We start from the raw sequence: 24,671 nt of genomic DNA on the forward strand, positions 1-24,671 counted from the left end.
CAGCATCACCCCCACCTCGCAGGCTGTCAGCTGGAGGGGCCTCATCTTTTACAAAACAGCTGCACACACAACTTCTGTGTAATTGATTTTAATATAAAAAGCTTTTACTGTACTGGGAATTAAATTAACTCCTCACACGTGTACTTTGCACTGAATCAAAAACAACAACAACACAAAAACCAACACAACAACCAAACCAAGAGCAGTATATAAAAGAAGGGCTATGGACAGAACACCGTAAGGCACACATTCAAGTATCAGTGTAACAAGGATCCGGCTGGAAGGCAGAGCAGCACTCACTGTCCTCACAGGTTTGCTTCCTTCCCATCACATTTAGGAACACCAAGGCTCGCCCCAGCTCTGCCTCCCTGGTGGCTGAGTGCTGCCTTGTAACAGCTCAAATGGTTCCAGGCCACTCACACAACATGTCAGCTTTAATAATGCGTTCTTAGGGGAGAAAACAGGCGGAATAAGGCGCCCTACTTCCACCATGGCTGCTCTGTGACTCACCCCGTCGGTCCACCTGAGAGCAGGCTGAGCTCGGAACACACCGCGGACTATTTGCCTTGCTGGCAAAGCCCTTAATTTCATCTATCAGTGCCACCAGGCTGCAAATATTACATCACAAAAGGCAGATTTACACGTGATATCCAGGAGGATATTTTGTTCTGCACCACAGGTTGAAGGAAATGTTAGAGGTCGATAGAAAAATCCAATGAGCTTCAAAACCAAGCCCGTCTCCGTTTGGATTTCCGGGTTTTAAAAGATATAATGCTCTTAATAAATGTAATTAAAGGAAGGTCATACACATGACCAGCATCTGCAGTAGGTCGCTTCCTTATTTCTCCCACTCCCTCACAAAAATATATATACATATATCCGTATTTATAGAAATGAAATGGTTTTAGATCCAGAGGAGCTCTTCCCCTGGGGCGCCATGGTGCGGCAGGACATCAGCACTCGGTCTCCTTGCTGTCCACTCGGTTCTGGCGCTGCAGTTTAAAAGAAGCCGCTTTCTCACTCCTGGTGACGGGATGCTCCGTCAAGTCCTCGAAAGATTTGGCAGCCGAGCTGCTGTTTGGGAAAGGATCCTTCTCAAACCCGTCCTCGTCAATATGAGAGTCGGTGCTGGGGTCCTCCTGAATCGTGTCCATTCTTTGGTGGTCCTGTTTGGGGGCCGCGGCGGCCGCAGGCGCAGCCACGATGGGCTGCAGGGGCTGGTGCCGGCTGCTGGGCTGCGCCGCAGGGAAGGGCTTGACGATGCGCACAGAGGCCGAGTCCAGGCTGCTGGGCACCTCCACGTTCTGCAAGACACAAGCAGCCACATCAGTGGGGGAAGACACCGGGCTCTGACTAAGCACTGGCTTTGGGTGATGGCAGCAAGAACAGGCTAAAGGCGCCTCGGGCTGAGCAGCTGCGCCTCTGCCGGGCGGTCTGAAAGCCAGCGCTTCCTGCCCTCTTCCCTGGTGGGAAGAAGGGATATGTTTAACTATCCATTTCTGTTTCTACTTGAGCATGGTTTGGAAAATACCCAGGCATTTCCAGGCATGACAAAGCCCTACAGCCCTTAGCAAATGCCACAACGGGCAGGGAAAGAACAGACAAAGGAATGACATGAGCAGTAGGATGAGATGTTTGTACAGCAACTACTGCATTTCTGAACTGCTCAGCATGTAGCGGATCCAAGGGATCCCCGGTTTCTCTAATGACACTGCTACTGCTGCAAGGAGCCCACTAAGGACAGCTGCACTCCATGGCTGCACCTGCTTCTGAATCTGAGCTGTGAGACCCAAAGAAACTTTTCTATGGTATGGAGCCACAAACACCCATAACAGAGCCTGCTGCTGCAGCACAGCACCTTCCTGCCTTGGGTACCACGTCTGGAGTGAGCTAACTGCACTGCCAGCATGGGCACCACACAGCTCACACGGGAAGAAGCGGATTGACAGGCTGCAGGGCTTGATACATCAAACACCAGCTCAGTCCAAAAAGGTTCCCTCAAATGGACTCATTGGTCCACAGGTCCCGCACTGGATGGCTTTTAGGCAGGCCATGCTCAGACAGAAACTTACACTGGCGCAGAACAGAGACTTGTTGTTCTCCTCATATTGCTTGTCCAATTTCTTGTCCTAATGGAAAATAAACCAAAAGTCAATCAAAGCACACACAAAAGCAGTTCCCAAGTTGCAAGCGAGGTCCCTGTCCCAGTTGCCCTGCAGGGACACAGCAGGGGTGGGGCTGTTTATTCCCTTCCCTGAAGTCCCCAGTGTGCTCATGGGCACAGCAATCCCTGCTCCCACCCCATGGCACCCGCTTGGCTGCTGCCAGCTCTCTCTAACCCATCTGAATGAACACCACTGCTCTCGGTCTCCCCACAAAACAAAGTTTTAAGAGGGCTACAGAAAACTGTGACTCCACTGGGAGTTGTCAGAAATGTACTTGAGCAGGATTTGAAAGGCAGAAGAAGTGCTGAGGAATATGATTTAGCCTGGAAGTATTGGTAATGGTTGGACTAGATGATCTTCTAGGTCTTTTCCAACCTTGATAATTCTGTGATTCTGTGAAAACATCTCCAGAACAGTCATGGGAGCACTGGGGTTGCTAGAGCCTGGCAGATCTCAGGAGGAGCTTTGCCTGCTGAAGGGACATATTTGGGGTTTGCTAACATCTCCCCATCACCACCTCCCACACACAGAACACAAACAGTTTCTCCTCCAGCTCCATTGACCACAGCAGTCATCCCCAGTGTACTCACCACACAGTGCACAAGGATGCTGAGGGGAATCCAAAACAGCAAGGAGAAGACCAGCACAGAGCCCACTATGTTATCAGCCAGGAACTTCCCTGTGAATCGGTTCAGAGCCATCAGTAACTGCCAAGCACAGCTTCACGCCTACACACAAGTCCCTCTTCTGCAGCCACTGCAGAATGTCTCAGATAAAACCCAGGGTGCAGAACTAGGCCAACATAAGAGGAATTATATATTTAAAAAGATTGGATACAATTTACTAACACTGTTAACTGTAACATCTTCCCTGACAAGGGAAGTATTTGTTATTTTTTAACTTCAGAGCTTACGTTTGAAAGCCACAAATACATGTCATACAATCAGAGCATCATTTCAGTCAAAGGGACCCTTAAAGGCCACCTGGTCCAACTTCCCTGCAATGAACAGGGACACCCACAGCCCCATCAGTGCTCACAGCCCCATCCAGCCTGACCTTGAAGGTCAATATACACTGCCCCGTGTATGTCCACATTACCACAAACACACACACTGTCACCCCGTTGTTACACAAGCACCTGCTCATTAACAGTGCCTTCAGGACAACAGTAACAGGAGGAGAGCAGCTGCCCTGGCAGGCGCTGCCTGTTGGCTGCATACAGGGGGTCAGGATCTCTCCATCGCCAGCCCGTGACTCACAACAGGCACAACGCTGGAGGGGCCGTTATTAAATGAGAGAAACCAAGTGTTCTCTTCCTGGTCCACTGACATTTAAATCCCACTGAGAGGCCTATTTAACTATACCATGCTGGATCTAGCTGACCTCTAAGGAACTGTTATTTCCTTTCCTCTAATTGACCTACTTACTGGTTTTCAGACAAGAAGCTTTCTGGAATAGCCATCATGTCCTTTTACAAGCTTGGAAGATGACTAGGAAATAATAAGAGTAGGAAATAACGGAGTGGAAAAAATGCAAAATAATCTCATTCCTTGCCTTACAAGGTAAGATGGGTGCTGTCAAACCTTTAGTTCACACTGAGAAGTAAAAAGAACCACAGGACATGGGTATGTAACCTTACCAAAGGTGTTGATGCTCAGCTGGTCTATGAAATCCCAGAATCTTTCAATCACATCCTGTACTTGCTTCTCACATTTGCCCTGTAAAAGCAAGCATCAATTTACAAAATTTACAAAATGATCTTGGGCCATATGAACATTAACTACTTCCTTCTTGGGGAGGGGAAAGGATGCTGAGGTTGTACTGAAATCAAAGCTGCAGATACATAAGGATTTCAGACACATTGTGAATGGACTTAAACTCATCCCAGCATCACTGCTCCATGTTATTGCCTTTATTTTGACAAAGCTTCCATCCCATTGCTGTGTGGAACAGACCCAGTCCCAATTGTTGAAACATGCAAAAAGTGTTTCAGCAACATCGCAGGAGACACAAAACAGAAGTTTCTGGAGAGGCTGATGCGCTGGAAGCCTCAGTTCCCACTGCACAAGGAGGACACAGCTCTCAGGACCCCACACTTACAGACCGGCTTCCAGATCTGTGCTGGTTTAACACAGGAGAGCATCACTGCCCTTTCAGTTCTGCAGCAGGACTGGGGTATGCCCTGGCACCCAACACCACTCACATTTGTGTCACAGAAGCCCACGGTACAAGGCTTCCCCTTGCGCAGAAACAGGAACTGGTCGTTGGCATCGACATATGGCGTGCACCGATCCTGCTCGTCCCGGCAGCACACCTTGCAGGAGTTGTCTGTCTCTGCAATAAAGCAGCACAGCCCGTCAGCCCCTGTATCCCAAAGCCAGAAACACGCACAACCCCGATGTCCCCCAGCCGACCCCACTGCTGCTCAGCTTTCCATGGGGAAGGGAGGGCTGTGCAATCCCACGACCAAGCCTGACACTCAAACAGATGCCCTGTTTAATGAATGTATTAGGGGGGACAGTGGGACCAAGCTCTGCAGGCTGATACCTGTAGGCTGCAGCAACCAACAGACAGATGAGGAAGTTCCAAATGCATCCATCCAAGATGGATTTAAACACTCCTTGGGTTTCAAACCCTCTAGGAACCCTCCTCCTGAGCTACATCCCCTGTCTCAAATGGAGGAGCTCACAGTACATCCCTGGGCATCCCCTGTGGAGTCTTCCATCTCTTCCCAGCTGCTCTACCACACTTGGGAGATAAGATGGAGATCAAGCAAGCACTGTAGCTCACTGATACAAAGGTGGGACAGGCAGATATGCAGTAGCAGGGCTCAAGGACTCTATGTTCTAAAGGTACTTTGGCTTCTGAAATCTCTCTAAACAGTGAAAAAAACAAACAAAACACCAGAACAAAACAACCAACAACCCTGAAGGGATCCATACGCTCAGCTCTCCAACAAATTAGGCCAGTGCTACACGGGGCTGAGCAGTGCTCAGCAGGGCTGAGGCAACACCTCTCACAGTCCCACAGCACCCACCATTGCAGGCACACGAGCGGAGGTTCTTCTCCCTCTCGCAGAAAGGGATGCACTCGCCGTCCTTGCACTTCCCCATGTCCACACAGATGGTGTCATCTGGAGCATTCCCAGGAGGAGGGCACTCGCTGCTGTTCCCTGCAGACAAGGTAGGAGGATGGTGTTAGAGCAAAGGGTGTTAGAGCTGCACTGCGGAGAGCAAGCAGCACACTGCAGACCACAGAGGCCCCATCAGCAGAGCACCACAACTCTGACCCATCCCATTTCCCTCCAGAAAAGATTACAAAGTAGTAGTCAACGAGTGGGGAAGTGAAGCAGATCTGCAGTAATTCCACCTCTCCATTGCAAGACTTAGTTCACCCTTTGCCCTTCCCAGTGACCTGACCTGTTTCACTTTCCTTTTCTTAAAGGAAGAAGAAATAAACATTCTTTATGTTCTCCTGGGCAGTAAATCACCAAGTGGTTCCTGAACTACAATGGAACTTATTACAGAGCAGTTTAGTGGTGCTTAACTGGTCTCTAAAATTAGCTGTACCGGATGAATAAAGGGTGCTAGCTCCAAAGCTGATGGAATGGGACATTGAGCCTGGAGCACTTGGCCAGCTGACGGAGCGAGCACAGAGCTCTGTCCTACCCGTGCAAAAAGACTCTCCTTTACAAGTGGCATTTATGGCTTCTTGGCATTTTTTCTGGGCACTTTCAAACTGGCAGCCTTTACAGCAAGGGCTGTTCCGATCACTGCGGAAAGATCAAAATGGAAGGAAGAAATACTGAGCATTTATTTATGTACTTTAAAGAAGCATGAGCATAACAAAAGGCAGAGAAAGAAATTCTCTCCCAGCACAAAAGATGCTGCAACGCATCTTCCCTTACCTGCACTTGGCACCATCCTTCAGTTTGCAGTCTGCAGAGCAGCAGGGATCGGCTTGTTGGTACAGGAGGCCAGGATCACATTCCTCCCCTTCGTCCACCCTGGAGTTCCCACACACCTTGTTGTTGCGCTCCTTGAAGCACTCCTGGGCCTTGATCTCTATGGTCCTGTGGATGGATTTCTTGCTGCAGCTTGAGAACATCTGGAGAATCATGAAGAGAAAAAGGAGCATTGAGCTCAGCACTGAGCACTGACAGCACCCTTCTGTCAACAAATACATCCGTGACAGCCTCAAACTCTTCAGAACTCAAACTTTTGGTGTCTTAGAGAGCATTTCTTCTCTCCATGCTGCCATCCTGACGGCTCTGAAAGATTTTAAGATGGGAAAATGGCCACAGCCACTGATTACAAACAGCACCTGGACACACCAGGAACCCCAGAGAAACTCAGAAAGCAAAGATGAGCTCATCTTGCAGAGAATCCAACTGCAAGAAGTGATGTTTTCTTTTTATGGTTAATCCATTAAATTCCCTTATGCTTCAAGGTAGAAGAATCATTAACTAAATAGCCTGCCTGTGTAAGAGATCACTGACGACAGCAAGGACTTGCACATGGAAGTAAAATGATGCAACTATACCTTATTGTTTTCGTGATCTCCACTGACAGCAATCGGATACATAACATATTTCCCTCCCTGGTCTTCGGTAGGGGCACATTCTGGCAGGCTGTCGGGGTCATGCTCTGCTCCAAAGTTATGGCCCAGCTCATGCGTGGTAACCAAGTCAGCCTCCTTTGTTAACATATAAAAAGAACAGTAGTGCTGAAAGAAATCAGTCTGAGCAGGACAGGACAGAAGATCCCAGCTACCTCTGAGTCACCCGCAATTCTACAATACACTGAGATGGAAAAGCTGGAAGGCATGAAAGTTCAACACAAACCCCAATCCAAACAAACAGCAGCTACCACAATTAGTCCATCTCTTGTTCAAGCTTATCTCGCCATTAGAATTATTTCTTCTAAATCGACAGTTAAATCAGGAGCACTGAATAATCTCTGCTATTACATGACTGCTCAGAAAGACATCCACAGATGCAGCCCGACAGGGAGGAATTTCTAACATCTCCACTGCAGGCCATGATTCCTTGTGCTGAGGATCCCATGCAGCTCCACATGGTGGCACAGCACATCTCTGCATGGCTGTGGCCAGTAGGTGGGGGCAAGTTCACAAGGTGACAAAAGAAAACAGCACAGAAATACATTAACCTCAAAGAGATTGGATGTTTCATGGCAGAGAGAAGGAAGTTTGGTGAGGTAACAGTCACTGCTGCTGGTGTCCAGTAGTAACCGTGGCCAACAGGTGAGCCAGGCCATGAGAGCTGCCCAGAAATCACATTGGTGCTTTATGGGATCTCATTTGTGGGAGGGTTTTAAGCAAATTCTTTCTCTTTTTAAGTCCGACCAGAAGCTGTGTAAAAGTCTCCCTGTGAAAACAGCCTGTATGTGCCCACTGCATCAGCCCAAGCTTTGTGACTCCTACGGGGACGATGTAAACTCAATTTCCTTTGTCGTCCAGGACAGGGCTCCAGCTTAGAGGCTGAACAACGAATGCAAATAGCATGGCAACAGCCAGAGCTCTTTGTCAACATCCCTCCAGCACAAAGCTACTCTGTCTTTTTTTTCCTCGCTTCTTGACAGCTTCTGCGCCAAGTTTTAGCCCACACATCAATTATGAATTCCCTTTATAATCAGGCTACAGCAAAGCACAGCTGAGAAGTCAGCAGGAAAAAAACATGCCCTGCTGCAGAGATCTGCTAGCTGCAAAAACATCCACTGCTCTGCTATCTTCTCAAGTGAGACAGAGCTCATATTGAGGCCCTTATGTCTTTACTGTCTCATTAGCTATAAAAAAATCCAGACAGAATCAATTTACATCAGTATTAGCAGCCCGGCTTATTACACTGTTTTCTGCATTACTCATTCAAGACACATGCACACACAAAGCAGGAAGATGAATTCCATTATAAGTTCCAAACTAGACCTCCTGCTTTGCCCACACTACTAGCACTGCCTTACCTTGCATGCAGAACAGTGCTATCTTCTATTTGCATGCTGAGGACACATGTAATAGCAAACACATTAAGTCTTTACTTCAGTCAGACTAATCTTATTCTTACTATAAATCTGCTTGCTGCATAATATTGCCTGTCCTGTTTAAGAATGATTTTTTATTTGCAATAAAACACATTTAAATTAATCTTTGCATATCAAAATCCTATTACTTGGATAACTTTTGGACATTAATTAATTCCTTATTAGACAGTGGCTAATTTTCCCCCCCTACTGTTCCCCAGTGAATTCAGTCTTCGATTGCATTCAATCCTAACCCCCTTTGTCAGCCTGGACTGAAATGATGTGAAGGGCTCTGTGACCTACATCCCTGTCCCCAGGGATGTGACTCCATCTGAAGCCAGCAGATGCTGCTGACAGACCACAAAACATCACCACAACCCCAGTAAACACATCACCAACAAATAATTCCATACAGCAAACGCTCACTATCTGCAGAGGATACTCTCTTACCTTTGTGAGGATGGTTTTCCCATAGTTCTTGGTGCTGGTTAAGCCACTGTTCAGATAGATGTCTTTCTTTACAATCGGACTGTGATAAGCTATAGATGTGAGACAGAAACAAAACAAACTGAACAGTGTTTTACTTCGTTTGTTTTCTTTCTTCTTTTTCTATAAGGGGGGCAGGCAACTATTCTTTGTTTGGCAAAATGAACAGCGTGTTGTTCTCACAGACTCACCACTGAGCCTCCTGCCAGTCTTCTCCAGTGGGAATTCTTTCAAGCACAGCACACACAGCTCATGTATTGCAGCAATGGAGGACAATACACGAAATTTCCAAGACAACACCATTTGCCATCCCAGAACTGAGGCAAGATGCACCCACACAGAGTGGAACTTGGTCTAGCCAGGCTGCAATGGCTTTCATAAAGCTTCTTCACTCCCGATAGCCTTGTGACATTTCAGTCCCCCCACCCCCCCTTTTTCCCTCTTTTTCCAGCTCAAGCCAAGAAAATGGCCATCAATTCTATCCAAAAGACGAGACTATGCAAATAACATGTCATGCTCCATGAAATTAGAAGAGGATTAAATAGAAACAACAAAAAGTAGTTTTCAAGTCACAGTTGGAAAGGAAGAAAAGGAAGTCTTGCCTTTAGGACAAATGCCACCATGGCTGTTAGGTCTGGGAGAACCAACGTAAGCCAGTCCAAGTGTTCCCATATCAAAATCTTGGTATGTGAAGAGATGAGCAAGGCACACATGAGCTGCTTTCTCAGCAATATCAAAGCTAAATTGCTTTAAAGAGGAGGAAAAAAAAAAGAGAAGTATATTCTCTGTTAAATGTTTCATGGTGCATACCAGAAATCTATAGATAACTTTTATCTAATAAGCCAGGCACCTTCTAAATCTGGTTAAGTCAGGCAAAAGCAGATGATTATCTGTCCTACAGATCTGAATAAATTTAAATGAATACCCACATGCACTGTACACATTCATTCATGTAACTTGCCAGTTCATTTTCCCCTTTTCACATGGAGGGGAAGCCAACTACACTACTTTTGTGAAGGTCAGAAGGCAGTCAGTCTTAGTGCCAGATGTACCAGGTCTGCCCTTCTGACTCATGTTCCATATTAGTCCCAGTCGGTGTGTGCTCCATAATTATACAAAGGAGACTCTTGCCATGGGCTACAGGGCACATCTGCTAGTTTGACTTAGTCTAACATCTATACAACACAGAAAGGAAGTGAAGGAGTTTCATCCACTGCTGCAGAACAGCTGTGAAAGCAAATTTCTGCAAAAGGCAGAAATGATTCAAGGGTTACTACCCACCTCTAGCAGCATTTTCACATCCCACGCATCCTTCTTGTCATCTGGATAACTTTTTGCCATATTGTAATGCTTTTCTCCAGGTTCTACACGTTCTGGTTCACTGTGGATGATAATCTACATTTCAAAAAGGGCGACAACAACGTAGAAGAATTTGGGTCAATTTTGTAACTACAGAAAAGTTTTCAGTGCAATCCTAAAGGTCTCAATAGATCTGCAAGAAGAAAAACTCAGATTCAGCACGCTCCCAATGTTAAGCTTTCAGCTTCTGCTAGTTAAGATACACTGAGCAGACCACATCTGTTCTATATGTGTTCTATAAGCTAAGCACTAGCCACCAACAGGAAGATGAAGTATGTGCATAATGGTATGTCTGATGAACAAGAATAGCCTCTCTGAATAGAGATAACGTATGGAAAGTGAGAACTCCCATCTCAAAAGCTGCAAGGAACTGAACATAGACATGCTGTCAAATCAGTAACACCACCTCTGGCAAGATGCTATTTCTGAGCTCTGCTGGCTGCAGTCAGTAAGTCAGATTTGATTATTGACATCTATAATCTAGACAAAATAGTCAGAAACCCTGACACCTAAAGAGTTCTTACACTTCAGATTGGAAACCCTTGGCACAATTCAGTGAATACCAACCTGCTCTATCTGAATGCCGTAACCTTTGAAGGCCTCATTGTCCCAGGAAGTATTTCGGTAGATGTCATCCACTCTGTCTATCAATTCAATCTGTGCAGGAAAGAGAAATAAGTCACGACAGTACTAAGCTTTTGTGCACCAAAGTTCAAGACACTCCAAGAAGCTGCAGCATTTGTCTGGAAACATTTCAAACTAAAACCGAACCTTATTAAACATAACAGATGTATTCAGTGAACCACAACCAACGGTTCATAGATCCAAAAAGCACTATCAAGTATCCCTGAAAACGTTCCATCATAAAAAAGCAGTACAAACTTTCATTTATCACTTTCATCCGTGCAGAGGAAGGGGTAACATTAAAAACAAGACATCTTGGGAAACATTTTGTTTATACAGTGCTTTTCCAAGTTTCTCTGAGGGGAAGGGCAGAAGAGGAAGCTGTTTTTACTGCTTTGTTTTAGCACTGAACTCAACTGACCTCAAGGCCTCCTTCCTCCCTCCTTCCATTTCACATTTTTCTTATTATGCTTCAAGCACAAGGTTCCAGAAAGTCTCTCTTCAGCACTCACAATCAATATCTCCCTTTCTGAGCTGCTCTCATCAACTTCAAAATCTCCTCCTACTAGATACAGAGCATCAAACTTGCTCAGAACAAAGAATGATATTTACAGCCACTTAATAATAGTTTGTACTTCGTTTTTTTCCATCTCTGTGTTGTTTACAGCACACATCTACAACTCCGAGCAAAAACATATTTTTCTTTATGAGAAAACAGCACAGCTACCAGTAGCATGCAAAGGGAAGGGATGTGAAAACCAGAGACCACTTAATTACAGTATCACCACTATAAAATATTTTTAACGCGTGATTTAGCACTTTCCCAGGTACAAAGCACCCAGATGTGATGCACGTACGCTGTAAAAGATCTTGATAAGCTCTATGTTGTTATAACTACTGAATCACTTCTTTCTTTTCTCCATTCACTCCAGCAAATTGCACCAGAGTACCTACCAAATAGTTTATAGTTGTACTCTCTTCCCCACGGCCCATGTACTTGAAAAACCGATGATCTGCCACTACCAACATCTTGCATGTATCTTTAGAGCTGTCTGGAACGGCTCTTTTCTCCCGGTGGATGCTTGCTAATGTGCATAAAAATAAATAAAAGAATAAATAAATAAGCATTCAACAAGCTGCCTGTGGCTGAGTCTAATGCCTTTATTTGAGTCTTGAACATGAGACAAGGTGGGATTTTTTGGTTGCCTGATTTTGGGTGGATGTGAGGACTCTTGAATTTTGTTTTCAGAACAGTCCTCAGGCTTGCTGTAAGGAATGCAATGTATAGCAGTGAAATAGAGCTGCTCAATAAATGTACCTACAGAGTGTTTAAGGTAATCAGTCTCTGTCCTAACACTTCCTTCTGTTCCCAGCCCTTATCCCCATCCCTGCTGATGCAGTAGAAGATAGAGGAAAGTGAGACTCGAAGACTGATCGTAACTCAAGAGGGGTTATTACAGTGGCCACAGGTATCAAATGGGCCCTAGAGGACTCAAGTATAAGGTTGTTTTAGTGTTCACCTTAAAAAGCCAACCTACCTTGCTGCGAGCTGTTACAAAAAATACTACTTCAGCACAAGGAAATAGCTTCCTGTACTTCACTGACACTTGGATAGATTTAAACATCCTTTCAGCAAGCCAGGAAGAAAGACACTGTTAGGGACAGTTCCTTCTTCTCAGCACTATGGATTTTGTTGTGTGGAGTGGAGAGGGAAAGAGGACATGAAAACAGGTACTGCTTTCTCCACTGAACCAGTGACTTCAAAGAATTAAACCAGAAGGAGCACACAGATTATCACTCAGGCTGGGACCTCGCTTGGAAGGTTCTGCTCTCCCAGGGTATGGAGGCTCACCTTCATTTTGCTTACTCTCTTCCAGTCCTTTAGGTAAAAGTTCATCTTCGTTCAGCTTTACATAACCACATACTTTGGGGGATTGCAAACGTGAGAAATCTTTAATATCTTCAGATCTGTAGACCAGCAATCTTTCATCTTGAACATCATCTATAAATCTCCACAGGGGCTGAGAGCACAAGAGCAGCAGAAATGCAGATGGTTAGGAACACGGTCAATGCAAAGACTTAAGTAAGATGCATACATATACACACACAGAGACAAGGCTCCCCAGCTTTATGTGCACAGATATGCATGTAAATTGCATTATAATAATTTCACCTTTGGAAATAAATCTACCAACAAAAGTACACTGCCAAGAAAGCCAACTGAATTCAACCCTTTGTGGCCCACACGCATCCGAAGATCTAAAGATCATCTCAATAGATCAGCAGCAATCATCTGATAAAGCCATAGGAGAGGGTTTTAATTCCCCTCAGGAATAAAAGCAGCCTGAGGAGGCACCTCAAGCTCTTCTGCTCCCTAAGTTACTGACTAGCAGCTAGAGGAGGAGACAGCTAGAATGTAGCTATCATGATCCAACAGCTACTGTTTGCCCTTTTGTAAAGCACAAGGAGAATGGTTCCTGTATTCTAGTCACATTTTTATACTTTAATAGAACCGGATTTCTCAGGCTTACCTATAATTCTGACTATCCTTGGGTTAGGAGACAATTACAATATCCATACAACACTTAGCTATAATTACTGTTATTCATCCACTTTAACACAGGCTGTGTCTGGGAATACGCTGCTTTGAACAAGTAATTAGGGTAGTGTTTAATTACACATTTGCTGATCATTTTTTTTTGTAAATGAGTAGTTTAAAATAACACAATAAAAACGGTGAAAAACAAAAGAAGGGAGCAGGGAAAAAGCAGATTATTAAACAAAGCCCACAGAGTGGGAAGAATTTCAAGACATAGCAAAGACACAATTATGGAAGGCTCAATAAACCTCAGCTGTGCTCAGAATGCTGCACTGTTTGCTCTTCTGAAGGATGTGATCACCACTAATGACCAATGCTATCCACTTCTGTTTCTAAAATCTTTCCCTGTTTAACATCTACCTTCTCTCTGATCGATCCAAAAGATGCAAATGCCAAGCGTGGCACTCACTATTAAAATTCAATACTTTCTGAAGTCAAAATGGTTTTCCATTTTAATTGCACCTTCTCACTAACTCTAAAACAAACACCATCACCGCCACTAAGTCTATTCTGAGCTACAGAATTGTCACTGTGAATAACCAGAAACAGAAACACCCACAGAAAAAAAGGAGATGTTCTGAATGTTCCCTGTACCAGTAAGGCATACCTCTATATTGTATTCTTCTCCGTCAGTATTGATTCTTACAGTAAAGTCTTCATCCCCAATGTGCGCCACAACCTTGGAATTATGCTCCCCTTTGACATGAAGATTAAGAAAACAAGTCAGCTCCATGTGCATGCATTCCTATAAAAACACTGATTCTACAAAGACATTGATTTTTAATTCATTTTTTATTTTTTAAACTTCAAGACAGATGAACCTCCTCAGTCTCTGAAGAACATTCTAGAAAGAGGAAAAAAAAGACACGAACCAGCGCTTCTTCCTCAGTGTTATCTTTTCAATGATCATAGGCATTAAGGCTCGGCTTTAACTGATAATTTTTGGGTGTTGCTGAGAAGGCCTCAGGGGTTGGTAACAGGATAATTCTGGCAACAAAGGCAGTCTGGACCTCACCATTAACAGGCAGCAATATCACAGCATCAGAAGAAATCCACCACACCACAAAAGACAACATAAAAATCAAACCAACTTAGCAGAAGTGTTAGTGTTAGACTAAAGTGGAGCAAAACAGTCCCTCTTTCCAGGTCAGCAGCCTCCAAAGAATCACATTAAAGTAGTTTAATGTAACAACATGGGCAGTGCTGCGTCATCACTACCTGGGATGCTGCTGCCTGTGCAAACTGTACACTCACATGCTGCCAAGCTCAATGGAAGACTCCAATCTTAGAAGCTTGATACAAAAGATTAAAAAATAAACAAAACAAAAAACCCAAACCACCAGAAAGCCTGAGGGGCAGAAGAATAAAGTCTGCGTGTTCATTCTAAGCATATCTGATGAAAATGAGCGTAATGGAGCATTGACTGTGGCCAAGTGACTGAGGCACAGCTGTGCTTTCTCAGCCCTGACACACAGACTGGTCCGTACTAACCAACAACATGTCCCGTGAAAAAGTCTTGCCATTGAACACGATACTCCTTTTCGTTGCCTTCACCATCCACAATTAATGCTTGAAATTTCTCTGAAAAGTGTTCAGCAGTTGCAGTTAAGTACAATTTAAAGTGCCTGTAAAAGAATTTACTTCCATTTATTTCGAAGCAAAAGACACGCACAAAAGTTTCCATTTTACTGAAGGCCCAAAAGAAGTTAGGAAGCATTAAGTCCAATAAGCAAAGTATAAAAGCTTGTTAACATTTCCTTCTTCCTATATTTGTTTGCTTTCATTTCATTTCATTATGTAATTCAGAGCTGTAAATCATTAGTACATCTATAGGGCATTTTTAAGTGTTCAAGACTTAAAAGAATGGGCCAGTCACGATAGAAACCACAACCATTATTTCTGAATTTGGAACTGTATGCATTGATCACAAACTGAAAGACAATATTATTTCATTGCTGATTATTTAATTACCTTTGCAGGGCTGAGAAACTTAAAAGCCTCTCTACATGAGTCTCAGGCTGGAGGTCTCTCTTCTTCAGTGAGTGCTGCTGGATACTGGACTGAGAAAGGATGTCATAGTCTGAGAGCATGGATTCAACTGCATCTGGAAGAAAAACAAAGTCTGATAGCACCAAGAGGCTCTTTCACAAACACACACATCAAACAGCAAACCAGAGCCTGCTGGAACAAGATCACAGTTTGCTCTAATTTTAGGATAACTGTTGTGCATTTCTGTAAAGGCACATTTTGTGCAGTCAAGTAGAAATCATAGCATGAAACAAAAGACGTGATCAGAGAGAAACAGAATTTAATTGACTTCTTAGAGCAAATAGGCCATCACTTTTACTGCTATGGCTGTGCAGAGCTCATGCCCTCCTGGAAAGCAAGCAGGAAAGAACACTCCCCACTGCTCTGGGATGAACAGCTTCTCATCTTCACCTGCTGTTCTCCATCCCATCCAAGGCAAAACATGATTTAAACTGAGGAAACATCTACCAAATTCACAGCAGGTCAGGACTGCAGTTATTACCTCTGCATCCACCAGCAGCCAGAAAATAGCTTTGGCCATCAGAAATAACAAGCCACTGGCTTACAAGAGGCAGAAGGGCTTCTATTCTTGCTTTATTTTTAAAAGTCTCCCTCTTTCTCCAAGTCCAGTTGTGCTTTAAAGCATAATTTCCAGCACTTAAAAGGGAGATCATAAGCAGGAGGGAGAATGACTTTTTACATGTTCTGACAGTGACAGGACAAGGGGCAATGGTTTAAAACTAAAAGGCTCCTGAGCTGCTCCTTAGCACGTGGCCCCTCCCTGCCATTTGGCAACACAGGAAAGGCAGAGCAACTGCAATTCCCTGATCTCTGTTTACAACACACAGGTCGAGAGCACCTGCAATCGATTACCAAGCATTTCAGGTTATATGCAAAAGCAAGTTTCCACCACCTTCCTTTGTGGGATGTTGTAACTGATTGCTTGTGGCAAGGCATCTTCTCACAAGTGGCAGCAACAGGCTGCCCAGTGAGGTTGTGGATGCCCCATCCTTGGAGGTGTTCAAGACCAGGTTGGATGGGGCCCTGGGCAACCTGATCTAGTAAAGGTGTATGTTTGGTGGCCCTGCCAGGCAGGGGGGTTGGAACTACATGATCCTTGAGGTCCCTTCCAACCCAGGTCATCCTGTAAACAGGCAGGGAGAAACAAATACGAGAAACTCTAGTCTTCAACTCTTTCTAATTAAACCTGAGGTGCAGTGCCACTGCACTGTGCTGCTCAGGGCCTTGTGCCTGAGAGCAAGATGCAGTCACCACCACAGCCAGTCAGAACAACCTGAGTCTCCATGTTGTGACCTGCAAAGTCTACTAAAGAAATCACAGTTTTATTGAGTAGGCAGAGAACTTGAGAAGTCCCGCTCCACCTCAGCAAGGGGGAAGCACAGAAGTACAGAGTGGTGCCATGAGTAAGGTGTTCTGTTAGAGTAACAGCTGAAACGGGGCACTCCTATTTCCTGGGACACTGAAACAAGAATGCACTTGTTAACATTTCCTTCTTCCTATATTTGTTTGCTTTCGTTTCACTTGCAACATGTAATTAACTTCTAAGACATACATCAGTCGGCTTATTCAGGTATCAGACAGATGTGGAAATTAATGGATTCATAGCACGCAAACCCCATTTTTTCTGTTAGATTTTCATGCTGTGAAAATGAATCCATGCTCATGACTTATTAAACGTAAGAGATGAAGTGCCATTCTAAATGAAACACAGAGGTGTGCAGAACCCGTCTGTAGGCAGCCCATGGACAGAAGCCATCGTAACCCCAGAGCTCACTGCTTTTTATTTGAGTTCAATGATCCACCTGGCACTCCTGCTCCATTATCTTCACCGTGGTCCATTTAATACAGGAAAATATCTTCTAAACAAATGATGGGCTACCGGGCTTTGTGTCAGACAATTCCACCAGCAAAGAGCTCAAGAACATGCTGGCCAATAGTTTAGTGGAACTGGAAGCCACTGCCTGTATTTTTAAAGATGTTTCTCTTCAAGTATTCTGCTTCCAATTCAAATACCAATGGCATCTTTCTCCAACCACGCTGGCTTTCATAAGCACAACAGTGAATTCCCATGATCTCATGCTCAATCTATTGCCCTGAAAGCAACAAGTAAATGAGGCAGGTCAGCCATTTCATAAGCATTCTATTGAATTACATTATTTCTGCAGAGGTTAAGCTTATCTAGGGACATAAAGCTTGAAACTAGAGGATTTAATTAATACCTTAAAAAATTCTCCATAGTTATCTGATTATAGGAAATGTCTCTAGTTCAAATAAGAGATCCAGCAGCACATTAAACTCTCACCTTTATAAACTTAAAGTGACCAAAGGAGCAGCAGAGGGGTTTGCAGGAATAATTACAGTTATTTTTCCTCCAACCATCCAACAAGGACTAAAAACAGAAATAAATCTAATGTGAAGAGGCAGTGGGGCGGGATGCCTGGAGCAAGCACAGCAAGCACTTGGCTGTGTGAATGTTAAACCACTTGGATCTCCATGCCTGGAAATAAAGGGCTTTTCTCTGTGTTTTGTGTGGCACTCGGTGCCACCTGTGTCCTGAGCTCCAGCTGATTGCCAGCCGGCACCAAACACTCCCAGAACCAGCGAGCAGCTCACTAACAACTCTTCCCATTCAGTTGGACAATGACTCAATGGCTGAAGGGCTCCGTATTCTTCATTAGGCCGCCTGAAGCTATTCTTCTTCACACATAAAAATATGTGAATTCAAGTGAGCAGAGACACTTCAGACATAAATCACAGTCCTAATCTGGACCAGAAAATACAACCCCAAGTCTTTTCAACCTTAACAGTAAGAGGTAAACAAAGTCTGCAGCATCCCACCTAGAACCCTTGGGCTTGCAGTAACGTCCAGTTGGACTTTTTACACAGGCATGATTAACAGTACAGTTGGACTTTTTACACATGCTTAGCTTGGAAAAGAGAAGGATCCGGGGAGATCTCACTGTGGCCTTTCAGTACTTGAAGGGAACAAATAAACAGGAGAGGGAACGGCTGTTTACAAGGGTGGATAGTGACAGGACAAGGGGGAATGGTTTTAAACTGAGACATGGGAGGTTTATGTGAGATATTAGGAGGAAGATTTTCATTCAGAGGGTGGTGACGCACTGGAACAGGTTGCCCAAGGAGGCTGTGGATGCCCCATCCCTGGAGGCATTAACGGCCAGGTTGGATGTGGCTCTGGGCAGCCTGGTCTGGTGGTCCTGCACACAGCAGAGGGGTTGAAACTGGATGATCACTGTGGTCCTTCTCAACCCAGGCCATGCTATGATTACGATTCTATGTCAGGAGGCAAGTCTTTATCCAGACAGTGGTGATGCCCTGGCACAGCGAGCTGTGGATGCCCCATCCCTGCAGGTGCTCAAGGCCAAGTTGAGTGTGTCCTGGGCATCCAGAGCTGGTGGGGGGCAGCCAGTCCACGGTAGGGTTAGAACTGGGTGAGCTTTAAGGTCACTTCCAGCTCAACCACTCTGTGATTCTATGAGGAGATCCATCTGTGGGAAAGCTGTTCCGTAGTCATTTGTTTCACATGTTGTTACCTCTTCCTCCAGTACATCTGGTACAGGGCCACCAGCAGAAAGAAAACAAACGGAACTGAAGTGCTCTCACCTCCTGTGAAAAAGCCAATGCATGTTCCTAATGGTTTCGAGAAATCATTTCACTTATTTCCTCCAAAACAACTGCTGATTGGCTCAGTGAGTATACAGAGGCAGAACTTGAGAGAAACAGGTTCAAGAACTCAATAGGTATCAGCCTGCTTATAAAACATTGCATGATAAAGGCTTTGACTATTCAAACACATTTCTAGACATTCATCAGTAAGTCTGGCCAGCCACATGGGCAATACTAATGCTGAGCATTCCGAAAGGCGTGTTTTTGAGCCGTCCCTAACTGCAATAGAATTGCTAAACCACATCAGAAAGGAGTGCCTGAACTTAGTCACCGTGCAGCCAGACAAAGCCTCCAGGTGCACTTACCTCCCAGCCTGAGGACTGTGTAAGGCAGGCAGCAGATTTACTGCCTCTCCGATGAAGGAAGTTGGTCTGCTTTTCCTGCAACTTTAACTACCTTATTCACAGGACACTTTCAGAAGTGCTCAGTGATGGCTACTGTGAAAGAGCTACAAGTCTACAGAACAACCTTTAGCTCATCCCAGGAAAAACTCGTTCATACAACTGTACCCTTCTACTACTCCAAAGCTTTTCCATACAGGGAAATATTCATCAGTTTCTGGGCAGTATTTTTCTTTAAGAGTGCAGATTTTATTTGGCGGAAACCACAGAGATTATTAAGCTGCTATTTCTGGTTATTTTCAATACTGCTGAATCCCCCCCTAACTCCCCAAATGGTTTCTATATGTTACCTCACAAACTGCCAACCTTGGAAATGTTCTCCTTCACTACACACCTCATAAATAGAGACCAGGAAGGAACATGAGGTTTCTCTGTTTGATTTAGTATCTCAGTCTGTCTCACCTGTGAAAGCAGGGAGTGCGATACCTGCTCAAATACTGACATTATGAAGATAAAGAAGCCCCCTGAACTAACAACCTCACATTCAGAGTGAAGCAAGGACAATACAGCTGTCTTATCTTAAACCAGAACAGCACGTGATGCTCAAAAAACCCCAAATCACAAAGAGCCAAGTCACAAGATGCAGCCTTCTCATTTATCTGGCTCTCCAAAAACTGTCATTCTCACTACTGAGTTTACAAACCACAAGACCCTGCTGCTTCCCAAATAAATAAATTATATATATATATATATATATATATATATAATAAAAAATAGAAGGAGTGAAGCTGATTCCAAGCAAAGAATAATTACTGTCTGGACTACCGTGGTGAGATCAGTCCCCTCCTCCCTGACCGCACTTTTCCTTTTGGATATAACTGCACTTGTTCAGATGTGGCCTTCCAAAACTCAAGGCATATTATAGCACTGAGGGGCAGAGCTTGACAGTTTTGGCAGAAATCTGTATGATAAAAAAGGAAGGCAGAGAATGCAGAGGATACTAAGAACTTGCTCAACATTTCTTTAATTGTGGATCAAAACTGAGTGGGTGGCTGCTATCGGTGCCTCCCTGCAGTACAGAGCCTCCTTCCCCTCTCAGCCCCTAGGCCACGTACCTGCGTAGGTTAATGCAAGTTTCAAGGAGGTAAAAAAGGATAACACACTAAAAGCAGCACTGGAAGGCAGAGATGGACATTGCAATCAGAAATTAGGACATGAACCACACAAACACGGGCTGAAAAGCGGAGAAGTTGCAGGCAGACAAGCAGTGCAGTCACATACATGTGCAGAAGTGACTGACATCAGGAAGATAATCAGAACCATTGGTATCCAGAGGACTGCAGGAAATCCCCACACCGAGCAAGTCAACCAAGAGCAGAAGAGTGAAACTGGGATGAGTCACTGCTGCTATCAGCCACAACCAGCAGCACTCAGCTGTCAGCTTTCAACTGTGGGAGAAAAGGAACAAAAATACTACAAAGAACAACCATGAACGCAAAGAGACATTTCACTTCTGGTTGCTTATAGCGCTGATATGCTTAAACCAAAGCCACAGAACCACGTGGATATGTTCTCACAACAAAAATCTGGCAATAGCTAGTTTGTAACAGTTGTAGTGTTGAGGTTCTACTCTGAGGAATTATACTTCCATCATATTTCTTTATTTTTCTCAATTGAAAATTAAAACACTGACTGTGAGCCCATGGTGGAACAAGCTGGCTTCCTGCATGGAAGGAAGGTGCCCACAGGCACCATGCAGAGCAGATCTCCACGAGCAGCAGTGGCTGTTGCCTGAAGGAGGCCGCAGCCCATGGATACCTCTGCAGGATTAACCCCCAGATGGAGGAGCAGCCCACAGTGGGGCAGGAGGGCTGGGGGAGCTGCTACCTGTGGGGTCCTACGCTGAAGCAGTCCTTGAAGGGTGGGCCCTGTGGTACAGAGCCATGTCAGAGCAGTGCTTAGAGAGCTGTGGGAAGCCCAGGTGGGACCAGCCGAGGAAGGACAGCATCCTGTGGGAGGGACCTACATGGAGAAGGAGCGAACAAGGAGGAGTGGCAGAGACAAAGCGTTATGGACTGACCACAGCCCCCACTCCCTGGGATGTGGGGGAGAACATGTTTTGAGCTTGGCTTCAGTTCTCACAGGTCTATCTTGTTAGTAAAGGCTATAAATTATATTACTCTCCCCATACTGAGACTGTCAGCCACGACAGTAACTGGTAAGTGATCTCTCTGTCCTTATCTCAACCCTTGAGCCCTTTTCCGCTGTATTTTCTGCTCCTCTTCCTCTGAGGATGAGGAATAAGACAGCAGTTGTGGAGTTCAGCTGTCCTTCAGAGCGAAACCACCACAATCAACAATCTCTACAGAAACAGCCACCAACACACAGCACAGAAATCAGCCATGATTTACACTCAGTAAGACAGGCCATGTCTACATAGAGCATCTGCTGTTTGTGTAGAAGACAAAGTTTTATGCTGCCCTCTGCATCACTAAGCTCCCCCAGTTTATCCATCATCGACACCATTATTCTTTTTCATTCAACAAGTCGTAAATTATGGTTTCTTCAAGCACGTCACATAGATTCACACTGAACCATTTTAATCAGTCATTTCTTTATCTGATGCCATTCATTTTGAGTTGTGTGCGGTCTTTGATAAGTATGGAGATAAAACGACTGAAGGCCAAATCACCTGCCTCAGAATCTCTTATTGATCTTTTCTATATTACACAAGTGATCGATTCAAGGAATGTTGCCTGCCCAAGACAGCAACAGCTACTGTATTTCTTCTAGCTCCCTACCTAGCTGATGTTGTTACATACAGTTACACTACGTTCTGGGCAATCCTGGGTTCATAACACTTTGTGGCAACGTGCAAATGACACAAGTTACCCCAACAGAGACACCCTGCCCCTTACCAAAGGATGGTGATCCGCTTCCAGGCAGCTTAGCTCCATGCAGGCACTCACAAACATGAGGAAAGGATCAGAAAGCAGGACTGTGGCAGTCCCAATTTAGATCAGTTTGAACTGCTGGAGCACCACACCCTAACATTCTTTCAGCTGAAAAATGCTAGGAAATGACACAAGTCTTTTTCATCTACGTATTCTATCCTGTCAAATTCTGTTTTCACTCAATAACACTTTTTCCATGCTGAAAAAAATAAGCTTTTAAAGAGATGAGCATTAAAGCTCTTAGCCATAAAACAACAGCCCTTGAAACTTCATGAAAGCGACTGCTCATCAGAGATATGAATTATTTCAGTGCTGAAAACTCAACCTTGGGTTAAACAGAACAAAGTAGAAGTTAATACAAAGAAAGTTTGTAGCAAACAGGTCCTTTAGAAGGCGTAACATCTGATGGCACAATACACAGCCTCTGCCTGAAGAAGCCTTGATGCTGAAGGGATATGCTGTATTTATTGCATTTTGCTACACTTCCTGGAACATCCCCTGCTGGGTGCTATCCCCACCAGTTTCCTGCAGTGACTAACACTGAACAAAAAGTCAACCCGAGGTGTGGGAGAGTGACAGAGGCACAGGCTGGTACCTGCCTGGTGTCCAAGATCTACACAAGGAAGTGGGCCCAAAGCAGTCACTGGCACCTGGGGACATCTGAGTGGGCAATAAGTGACCGCAGCCTCTGCTTCTCCACAGGGAGAAGCTCGTGGTCATCACACAGAGATCTGCCACTTCTTCATGTGGGAGTTGACACACTTGTTTTTCCAAAAGTAACAGAATGTTGAACCAAAGGGACATACCTCAGGACCCCTGATACAAGATGAGGTTTTGACTGGGGTTAAAGAATGAAGTACGTGCATGACTGAGAGATAAGAGCTGGCTGGTAGGTTAATTTGTGTACTCTCCTCCCTTGGGGATATGAATGGGGGAGAGTGAAATACCAAGGGTAAAGGCACCCAGAACTGCATAAGAAGAAACAAAACTTATCTGGCAGATACACAGAGGGAGATCTGGCATATGCCTGGATAGGTAGATAAGCAGAAAGCAGGAGGCTCCAGTGTCAAGATTAGCGAAATGGATGGGGCAGACATGATAAATATTTAGAAAACTAGCAAAGGTCAGGAGGTAACACATTATGGAGCGATAATCACAGAATCACAGAATGACCCGGGTTGGAAGGGACCTCAAGGATAATGTAGTTCCAACCCCCCTGCCTGGCAGGGCCACCAAACATACACCTTTACTAGATCAGGTTGCCCAGGGCCCCGTCCAACCTGGTCTTGAACACCTCCAAGGATGGGGCATCCACAACCTCCCTGGGCAGCCTGTTCCAGGACCTAACCACTCTCCTAAGCCTTGGATAGATTGTGATCCTGGAGCACTCAGTCAGTGATTAAATGGGACACTCAGTGTCAGCAGTACCGGTGGCAGTGGAACAAGCAGGGCCTGCAGCAGCCCCAGCCCCATCCCTGCCCCCACGGCCCTCCCCGTCCCGCCGTCCCTCCCCCGTACCCCGGCACACGGCAGCGCTCTCCCCTCACCTCCTCCCTCCCTGCCGGGCCGCCCTGCCCCTTACCATAGCGCTGCTCTCGCGGCGGCCTCCCCAGCGCCTGCAGCCCGTCCGGCGCCCAGAGCAGCAGCAGGGCAGAGCCCAGCCACAGCCGGAGCCTCATGGTCCGCCCGCCGCTCCGTCCCGCCGCTCACATTCGTTCCTTCCACCTCCGGGCCCCGCCCGCAGCTCCTCACGCCGCGCCGGGCCCGCCGCCCTGCAGGGCCCCTACCCGGAAGAGCGGCCGATCGCGGGGCACTGTGGGTGCGGGCGGAGCCGCCATCTTAGGCGGTGTGAGGCGGGGTTGTGGTGTTACACGGGAGGCTCCTCCAGCTCCGCTTTGGCTCTTGGTGTGGGGGGTGTTCAGTTCCAAACATCCAGTTCCAACCTCCTGTTGGCAGGGACACCTCCGTCTAGACCAGGTTGCTCACAGCCCCATCCAGCCTGGCCTTGAATGCTTCCAGGCTGGGGACATCCACAGCCTCACTGTGCAACCTGTTCCAGTGTCTCTCCATCCTCAGGATCACAGAATCACAGAATTATCAAGGTTGGAAAAGATCTAGAAGATCATCTAGTCCAACCATCACCAATACTTCCAGGCTAAATCATATTCCTCGGCACCACATCCAAACATTTCTTGAACACTCCCATGGTGACTCCACCACCTCCCTGGGCAGTGCATTCCAATGCCTGACTACCCTTTCCGAGAAGTAATACTTCCTAATGTCCAGCCTGAATCTCCCCTGACACAGCTTAAAACCATTCCCTCTAGTTCTACCACTGATTACACAAGAGAAGAGGCCAACCTTCTGGGTTC

At 45.5% G+C, this 24,671-nt stretch overlaps 1 protein-coding gene across 1 annotated transcript; it reads right to left on the minus strand.

Moving 5' to 3' along the window:
* Nucleotides 1-72: 72 nt before the first annotated feature.
* On the minus strand, nucleotides 73-24,065 carry ADAM17 (ADAM metallopeptidase domain 17). The gene is made up of 19 exons (XM_015859402.3): nucleotides 23,882-24,065; nucleotides 15,240-15,372; nucleotides 14,760-14,893; nucleotides 13,876-13,964; nucleotides 12,522-12,690; nucleotides 11,624-11,754; nucleotides 10,613-10,702; nucleotides 9,968-10,081; nucleotides 9,289-9,433; nucleotides 8,651-8,739; nucleotides 6,708-6,860; nucleotides 6,073-6,272; nucleotides 5,834-5,937; nucleotides 5,203-5,337; nucleotides 4,369-4,499; nucleotides 3,805-3,883; nucleotides 2,756-2,844; nucleotides 2,073-2,129; nucleotides 73-1,304 (listed from the first exon to the last, which is right to left on the minus strand). Exons 1-19 carry the CDS (start codon nucleotides 23,976-23,978, stop codon nucleotides 954-956), a joined length of 2,490 nt encoding a protein of 829 aa, XP_015714888.1. The 5' UTR covers nucleotides 23,979-24,065; the 3' UTR covers nucleotides 73-953.
* Between the last annotated feature and the right edge of the window lie 606 nt (nucleotides 24,066-24,671).

The sequence above is a fragment of the Coturnix japonica genome, chromosome 3, assembly GCF_054131305.1.
Source record: "Coturnix japonica strain WE chromosome 3, WE-NBRP24, whole genome shotgun sequence".
NCBI classification, from domain to species: domain Eukaryota; kingdom Metazoa; phylum Chordata; class Aves; order Galliformes; family Phasianidae; genus Coturnix; species Coturnix japonica.

Excerpts from the sequence above, each read along its gene's own strand:
- ADAM17 (XM_015859402.3), bottom strand. The coding sequence starts at position 23,978 with ATGAGGCTCCGGCTGTGGCTGGGCTCTGCCCTGCTGCTGCTCTGGGCG. Across the intron at positions 12,691-13,875 it reads GAGAAGAATACAATATAGAG|CCCCTGTGGAGATTTATAGA; the intron begins GTATGCCTTACT and ends TTGTGCTCTCAG. Across the intron at positions 4,500-5,202 it reads CCGCTCGTGTGCCTGCAATG|AGACAGACAACTCCTGCAAG; the intron begins GTGGGTGCTGTG and ends GCTTTATTGCAG.